The sequence below is a fragment of the Impatiens glandulifera genome, chromosome 4 (genome assembly GCF_907164915.1).
Source record: "Impatiens glandulifera chromosome 4, dImpGla2.1, whole genome shotgun sequence".
Lineage (NCBI taxonomy): Eukaryota > Viridiplantae > Streptophyta > Magnoliopsida > Ericales > Balsaminaceae > Impatiens > Impatiens glandulifera.
Window position 1 is genome coordinate 3,730,568 of NC_061865.1, and position 9,282 is coordinate 3,739,849.

Here is a 9,282-nt window from a genome sequence, read left to right on the forward strand (position 1 = left end):
TTTATCGATTTTAGTGGTTTTGATAATTAACAGGTAATCGGTACAATTTTTTAATAATGTATTAAATTTATTAAATGAATTTCATTAATTAGATCGACATTTTTTTTGGTAAATAGTGAAAAAAATATATTAAATAAAAACTTTAATCAAATTAAATTAAAAAAAAAGAGAAAAACTCCCTCTCTATTTTTTTTCCATATGTTATGTTATTATATATAAATTATAAATTATAAAATATAAATATATAATTAAATTATTACTGATTTACTGGTTAAACCGGTAGAAAAAATAAAAAATCGATTAATCGAAATCGCTAGAACCGATTAAATAATAACCGGTAAAATGAAACTGGTAAGCTAGATTGTATTTCATAGTCCTATACTATATCTGGTGAAAAAAATCGACTTAAGAGATAAAAGATCACATATTCGATTTTCACCCGAAACAACTTTAAATGTTAAAAGAGGGTCATGTCAAACTAGTTCTCCATAATTAAAAGAAAAAATCAATTTATTAAATAAATTAATAAAATAAAATTAAACATATTATACAATTAGATAATATTTTTTAAAATTAAATTATTCAAATCCTACTTAATTCATTCAATTATTATTCATTGTAAAGAATTGAATTACAAATTGAATAAATGAAATTTTAACTTTATAATAAAACATATAAGGAATCAGATTTAACCATTTGCTCATTTCTGCAATACTGCATCATGCATCAGAATATTAATAAAACATTTATAATTATTTTGATTTTGTTTTAGAAAAATAAATTATTTGATGAATGGATTATTGAAATATTTTATTAGTATTCAATATTTTAAAAATATGATAATAAAATGAAATACATATATATAATTTTGTTAAAGAAGGTCTTGGAGAAAGAGATGATGATAATGGCACTTTCCTTCTTGAAGATTTGTTGCTAAATTGATGGTCGATGATCAAAACTTCTCATTCCTCTTTAACGGCCTAATAATCAATCGTCTTCCTTCCTTCCTTCACATTAACCTCCATTTTCACCTTCTTCCACCCATCCCAGGGTTGATTAAAACTCCCTTCTTTTCCCAGAAGAAGAAGAAGAAGATCATCCATCACATTCTTCATTTTTTCTCCATTTCATCGCCTGTCGAGTTTGATCCCAGGATATAGAACTAGGGTTTCATCTCTCCACTTCCCATTTCTTATAGATATTTTGGGTATCTGCTGAATTCGAACTTCACACTTGTTGTCATATGAATTTGTTCATGCGCGATCTCCTCTGTTTGTTAGGGGGAGGTGGGTTTTTGATGATTGATTCGTTTATTTGTTGCTTGCTTACTGTTTTGAAGAAACTGGAATAATAGACTAGGAAGAACTCTTTTTTAACTTGATTCATTTGGGAGTTCTCAGGAGATGAAGAGACCCAAATCTGAACCTTATGGTTTAAGGAGGCTTAAACTGCCTTATATTTTGTTGGGTATTGCTGCATTTTACTTGATTTTTATATCTTTCAAGTTCCCTCATTTTCTTGAGATTGCAACAATGCTTAGTGGTGATGATGCAAATTCTGGTCCTGAAGAGGGGACATCTAGTGACAATTCCAAAGACGATGATTTGAACAAACCGTATCTTTCGGTTTACAAGGATCTGATAGACGGGGGATTAGAAAGTAATGATTTACAAAACTCACCTTTGGTTCCACAAGAGAAACCTATTGAGGAAAGTAGAACAGAAACTCAGCTGATAAATCCTATTGAGTTTAGTTATGGTAGTATTATTAACAGGACAAGTGATCTATCTGTACTTGATAAGATGGCAGATGAAGCTTGGATTTTGGGTTTGAAGGCATGGGAAGAAGTGGATACAATCCATGAAAATGATATAAGCGAAACTGCTGTACTCGAGGGGAAACCTGAATCATGCCCGTCGTGGGTATCCATGACTTCTGAACAAATGCAGAGAGGAGAACATATCATGTTCCTTCCTTGTGGGCTTTGTGCAGGTTCTTCAATTACAGTTGTGGGAACACCTCATAATGCTCACCATGAGAATGTGCCTCAGCTGAAAATTACAAGAGGTAATAGCTTGGTTTTGATATCACAATTTATAGTTGAATTGCAAGGCCTGAAAGCAGTGGTTGGGGAGGACCCACCCAAGATTCTCCATCTGAATCCTCGACTTAGAGGTGATTGGAGCAATCAACCTGTCATCGAACACAATACTTGCTACAGGATGCAGTGGGGCACTGCTCAAAGGTGCGATGGCTTACCATCCAATACCGAAGATGACATGCTTGGTAATTATTTCGTTTTTTCCAAATCTTCTTATTCTTTTTAACATCGTGGAAATATATATTTTGTTTTCGTCGTGCCATTTTATATTCAAGCTGAAATGCTATTTGAAATTTCTTGTATTTGTCCCATCAAGCAACTAATCCATCCAAAAAGTTGATATAGACTGTACTAATCCTTAGAGCTCTTGTAAGATCTTGTTCTTCGCTTATGGAGGCCATCCATAGGGAAATCGTTAGTCTTGACAAACTCAAAAGGAAAGAATTTTCCTTATACGAGAATAAGGAGGAGTTGGCCAACCACATTTTGCTCCACTGTTCAATTGCCTTGGATATCTGGTCATTACTTCAGTGGGTTATGTCTCGTTCTGTTGCAAACTCTTGCGCTCAGTAGATTGGTTGGTGCTTTGGGTCGACCATTAGCCCTGAGTGGAAACTTATCCCCTTCATTCTATGGTTGTTGATCTGGAAGGAACGCAACTAAAGGATATTTAGAGGAAAGTGGGTGGGGAAAGAAAGGATTTAGGGCTTCTTTCTCCATACATTCACTTCGATGTAGAAATGAAGAATTTGCACAAGATGATACTATTTGATCTGATAGGAATCTAGCATCTTTATTTGATATTGCTCTTCCATTTGTTTTGTTCATATAAAATGATCGTACCTCATGCTCATTAATCTTTATAATACAAAGTTGACAATTTTTCAAAGAAGGAAAATGTAGACTTGGAAAGCACATGTTTTTTTGAGAGGAAAACCCATTAGAGCGATTTTATTGATGAATGACAAAAGATTGTCCCTAACTGATTAAAAAAATCTTTCAAACTACCTAACTGGACCTGAGATGAGGAAAGCACATGTATAACTTTGAACTAAAATGATGAGACGTTTAGTTGTTAAATTTGGTAGGTAGCAAGTAAATTAAGGCATGCTTTTGATTTATGATTAAAAATATCATTTGCTAAGATTGTTTTTTATAATTCATGTATACTTACAGTTGATGGACACGCTAGATGTGAAAAATGGATGGTCAATGATATTGCTGATTCAAGAGAGTCGAAGACAACTTCATGGTTCAAAAGATTTATTGGCCGAGCACAGAAGCCTGAAGTGACCTGGCCGTTTCCCTTTGCAGAGGCAAGGCTTTTTGTCCTCACTATTCGAGCAGGTGTGGATGGTTTCCACATTAATGTAGGGGGTCGACATGTTAGTTCATTCCCATATAGAACGGTATGTAAATAATAACCTCATAATCCTTCTCTTTAATGCAAGACATCATGCTTAGTTTATTTTGAAAAAATGAAAATCTTTTCATTGATTTACAATCGACGCGAAAGCGTGGGAAAACCAAACCATACGCTGTACAAGTTATGTTATCTGTTGGCGTAAGTTAATAAAAATTAATAAAATACCAGCATAAGACCTATAAAAAATCGCCAAAATCATCTGTGCTCATGGATCCTAAAAAATGCTGCTCCATATTAAGGTCTTCAAATGAACTGAGGTTAACTCGAAGCTGAATTCCACTATAAAGTGTCTGTTTCTCTTTATTGAGCTTAGATCTAGCATTGTTAGCTTTCTGTATAGTTTCAGAGAACTGAATGGAACTTGTATTTATCCAGGGGTTTACACTTGAGGATGCAACAGGATTAGCTATTAAAGGTGATATGAATATTCATTCGGTTCATGCCACTTCTCTGCCAACATCTCATCCTAGCTTCTCGCCCCAAAGGGTTTTAGAATTGTCTGAACAATGGAAAGCTGATCCTTTGCCCAAGAGCCCCATTATACTTTTTGTTGGAATCCTATCTGCGACAAATCACTTTGCGGAAAGAATGACTGTTAGAAAAACTTGGATGCAGTCCCCGGTTGTCAAGTCCTCAAATGTAGTAGTTCGATTCTTTGTTGCATTGGTAAGATTTCTGCTGTCTGAATTACTGTTATGTAATTGAGTTTTCCTGCTAGCCTCATCCAGGGAATAGGCCCTGGTTTAAAAAAAGAAGAAAAATATGAGTTTTCAAAAATGCTTATTTTGTGGTGATTGATTTTACAGAATCCGAGGAAAGAGGTTAATGCTGTTCTGAAAAAAGAGGCTGCTTATTTTGGCGACATTGTGATATTGCCATTTATGGATCGGTATGAACTCGTGGTTCTTAAAACTATTGCAATCTGCGAGTATGGGGTAAGTGGCGATGCTTGCTTGTCTTCCTTCATCAGTTCTTCACACGTTATTACCCATTTCATTTATGAAAACGGCTTCTTCTTCTTCTAGATTCAAAATGTAACTGCTTCCTACATCATGAAATGCGACGATGATACTTTCGTGAGGGTGGATACTGTCTTGAAAGAAATTGACGGGGTTTCTCCAGATCGACCCCTTTATATGGGAAATCTCAACCTCCAACATAGACCGCTCCGGAGTGGGAAATGGGCAGTGACATACGAGGTACATTTAAGAAACAAAACTCTATCCACTCTTATATATATTGCCCCATTTGGGAACACTTATTGGTTTTGCACATAGATTCGTTTCCAGATACGTAAACATAAATGAATTTCTGAAACATTAACTGGAAGGTTGTTCGGATTTGGTTATTTGAATAATCTCTGACTATCTTTCATCCATTATTTCATAATCACATCATTCAAGTTATCAACCAAAATTTTGAATCAGGCTTAAGAATTTCCAAATTGGGTTTAATAAATTTTGAAAGATTAGCAACTAATAATATATTATCATTATTAACTTGAACAGGAGTGGCCTGAAGAAGTATACCCTCCTTATGCAAATGGGCCTGGTTATATAATCTCAAGTGATATTGCCAAGTTTATTATCACTCAACACGCAAACAGGCAACTAAGGGTTCGTCTCTTGATCACCATTTTTTTTTTAAAAGTTTGTATTAATAGGTTTGTCGCAAAAACGACTAACCAAGTTAAAGACACGATAAAAACTCATCTCCTCTGCAGTTATTCAAGATGGAGGATGTGAGCATGGGAACGTGGGTGGAACAGTTCAACAGCACAACATTGGTTCAATATTCGCATAACTGGAAATTCTGTCAATATGGATGCATGGAAGATTACTATACTGCACATTATCAATCCCCGAAACAGATGATTTGTTTGTGGGATAACCTCTCAAAGGGTCAGGCCCGATGCTGCAACTTTAGACGATGACAACTCAAAATCGTTAATGTTGTAAACACATGTTCTCGGCTTCCTTTTAGTTAGGGATTTAGTTTCCATTGTTGCTTTTACAATTGTTAATGGCGGCAGTTGGGAGGCCATTTGTGAAGATTAGCTTTAGAAGTAGGGTGGTAATGAAAGAGGAATTTATCGATTGTGTGAAGGGAAGTATCGTTAAGAAATCAAAGCTTATGAGTTGTTGTAAATCGTTATATGTTTAGACCACGACAAGATAAACGCCAAAATGGATATCTCATATCCCATGTTCAAATTATTGATGCAAGTCTTCTAAGGACTCTTATTCCTTGAAAACAATATAGCTTCTGATTGAGTTTTTTTATTCCCTATCTTTATTAGTATAAATTGATCTACCCACAAGGGAAACTTAACAACTATCAACACCAGGAGCCCTAGATTTCGAAAGCGATCAAGCTCAATATCATACCCGGAAGAGCGGGAAGGGCTAAGGCGCATTTTATGACTGCATGTTGCGGATAATTGAAATTTTAAATAATTATTACTAGGCTTTCGGTTTTGACTTACGAATTTAAAGTATTAGTATCGATGGATAAAATGAGTGTACAAAAATGGAATGAAGTTTATAACATCGAATTCGCTTAATCGACAACGTTCTTATATATAATATAAAATAAGAGAAATGATAGGGAGCACGACTTTGGGGGAGCGACTCGTACAGCGAAAGTGACCTCGCTGTTATACAAAAGATACCTCATCCCTTTTGTATAACTTCGATGTCACTTTCGCTGTACGAATCGTTCCCCCAAAGTCGTGCTCCCATTCATTTTTCATAAAACTCGGTTAAGATTATCAATTCAAGCTCTAGGGTTTGAATTTATTGGTTTCAAGCTCTAGGGTTTGAATTTATTGGTTTGCTTTGGGCAACAAATGTGTTTTTAAACATTATTATACTTCTTTTATTTGTTTATTTTTCTTTTCCTCTTATTTGTAAAGATATTTTGATTTAAAATAAAATAATATCAAAATCCAATCCAAAACTTTATAGATTTCATAACAACTAGATACATATGATATATAATATATGCTTGAGTTGAGAAATTTCAGTGACAATCTTAACGGATTTATTGCTCTTGTTAAAAAAAACAAATAAATAATTATTGAAAAATATCAATAATTTCCATAGATATAGTGTAAGCAAAAAAGATAATTCAAATTCAAATTATAAAATTTAAAGAAAATTTTCTTTTTCCATTTATGGATAAGGTAAATTTTAAACCATTTAATTTTAAATATTTTCATAATAGAAAATAATATAACAAGATCTTAAAAAAACAAGAGATCGGAAAAAAGAAGATCTATATCCACATGACTAAAACAAAATCTTCAATAGGTCTGATAAAATCTGTAACGTGGTATTAATTTAATAAATTTACTATATTATTCTACATGCATTTTAACCTAATGTTTATATATATATATATATATATATTAAATTTAGAAAGTTAGCTGGCATGACTGATAATGAGCTCCAACTCAGCTAATTAACGTTTAAAAATAACAAAATTAGTAAAACAATTAAGAGATTTAATATTATAAATTTATATAAAATATAAAATGACTCAATATCTTTATTTCAAATTTGTAAAAAGTATACATATAAAATATAAAAATTCATTAGAGTGATTATTCTCTAGATGAATAACTAATTTTAAATAAAGTTAATTCAATATATATTATAATATAAACATTTTGAGTCTATAGTTTTTCTATTAAAATTACATTTTTTTATAAAGAATTTTGATTTAATTGTGAAGGGAAGTAAAATAAGGTATTAATTTTGAAAATGAATTTCGGATATTTTTGCTTAGAAAAAATTCTCACCCTAGTTTAGTAGGAAATGTACAACTAATAATAATAAAAAGCCAATAATAAGAATAAAATCTCTTATATGTGACATTCAGATGTCTAACATTAAATGATTATTAATTAATGATTGATCTCCCCTTCATAAAGCATTCAAGATATTTAAAACAATTATGGACCTTTAAAATGGGGAGCCCTTACTTATTCATTCACTCATTCACTCACATTCAAACGGTCTAAAGACGCCAATACAATATGCTTGTCCTAGTTGTAGATGACGACGCGATTGTGCGAAGAATTCACAGTATGTTCTTCAAAAAACACGGATTTGAAACAATGGCGGTGGAAAACGGACAAGAGGCTGTCAACTTGTATCGATCGGGCACGCGGTTTCACTTGGTTCTAATGGACATGGAAATGCCTGTTATGGATGGCCCCAAGGTTCTTTTATCTTTCTTTTTCTTTTTATTCAAGAATCTACCGTTTATCATCTTGCACGAGTAATAAACTATGAAAAAAATATTAACAAAATCTCGTCACAAATATTAGAACAAAAGAATGTACAATTCATCCCTAATTGAATTGATGTTGTTTCTTAACTCGTTTGGTTCTTTTGTATAGGCAACAAGAGAGCTTAGAGCCATGGGAGTAAACAGTATGATAGTAGGAATAACTTCTTGCGATAAAGATGAAGAGCGACAAGCATTCTTGGAAGCAGGTCTCGACAACTGCTACAACAAGCCATTGACAACTAATGTCGTCGTTTCTCTTGTACAAGATCTTGCGAACAAGAACCAATAAGTGAATTATTTTTATTTATTTATCTAGATATAATTTTTTCCCCATATGTTATTTAGTATTGCCTTAGATGGATTAATTTTTTTAGATCAATTGGTCATGTAATCATGTTCAAATTCAAGTGTATTTGCTAAATCTACATTAAGTTGCTAATGTTTTATTAAAGTTGTTTCAAGAGAAGAATCAATTATAGGAATTGGGATTCAATGGTTTTTTATGGGTTTAAGTTTTTCTATTTGTTAGTTATATTATTTTACGATTTGAGTTGTTTTCAGATAATTTAGGATTTGTATTGGCGATCGAAATTCATTACTCAAAATGAAGACTACCACTAAACCAAATTTACAAGAGGTTTCATCATCAATGGCTTAATTATATGAATTTTTAGGCTTATTAATTTACAAGTTGAAATAATTACCTCTTTACAATTGACAAATTTCAAAATAGATTGAATCTAAGACTATGTAAGTGTTTAGAAAATCACATTCTTTATTGTATCAAGACATTCAAGAGATTAAACTCTACTTATCAAATAAGTATTTGAGCTAAGAGAGAGACGAATAAAACAACATATGCTTTCTCATTGCGAATAAATTGAATTAAATAGATTTGTTGTTTTTTAGTATAACATAATAATTCAAATAAATTGGACTATATAAACTGAATGATATTTAAGCATGCTTAATTAATGAAAAAGTGATGTAAGAATACATGAATCAAATTTGTTTTTAGAATATTTGATAAATTGAATAATGATATGTTTTTAAATAAATTAGAATGTGATACAAAATATTTGTTTGGATAAAAAAATCTCACCTTGTTTACCGTTCTTTCGCATCATATTTAACCCGAAATCGATCGATTTACATGTTATTTAAATAATTGGTAAGTTATTTAAAATGGTATGATTAACCGTATTTTTTTAAAGTTATTTTTTTATAAAAGTATTTATAAATATATTAATATATAACGATTAAATATATATTTTAAATAAAAACTATTTATTTAATAAATTAAGTGATGTATATGATAAAATTAAGGGAGATGATATTTATTATATTAAGATTATTTAAAAAACCAAACAAAACAATGTTTATATTATTAATTAATTAATTTTCATTTATAAACTTAAACACACATGTCTCATTCTGCTTGGTTCAATACAAATTTATT

The 9,282-nt window shown here is 31.7% G+C and overlaps 2 protein-coding genes across 2 annotated transcripts; both read left to right on the forward strand.

Moving 5' to 3' along the window:
* The first annotated feature begins 903 nt into the window (after positions 1–903).
* LOC124934360 (hydroxyproline O-galactosyltransferase GALT2-like) lies at positions 904–5,621 on the forward strand. Its single transcript, XM_047474884.1, has 7 exons — positions 904–2,286; positions 3,278–3,510; positions 3,903–4,193; positions 4,334–4,462; positions 4,553–4,726; positions 5,036–5,143; positions 5,251–5,621. The coding sequence occupies exons 1-7, from the start codon at positions 1,404–1,406 to the stop codon at positions 5,458–5,460; spliced, it is 2,028 nt and encodes a 675-aa protein (XP_047330840.1). The 5' UTR covers positions 904–1,403; the 3' UTR covers positions 5,461–5,621.
* Positions 5,622–7,566: 1,945 nt separating this feature from the next.
* Positions 7,567–8,112, forward strand: LOC124934476 (two-component response regulator ARR22-like). The gene is made up of 2 exons (XM_047475014.1): positions 7,567–7,752; positions 7,933–8,112. Exons 1-2 carry the CDS (start codon positions 7,567–7,569, stop codon positions 8,110–8,112), a joined length of 366 nt encoding a protein of 121 aa, XP_047330970.1.
* The last annotated feature ends 1,170 nt before the right edge of the window (positions 8,113–9,282 follow it).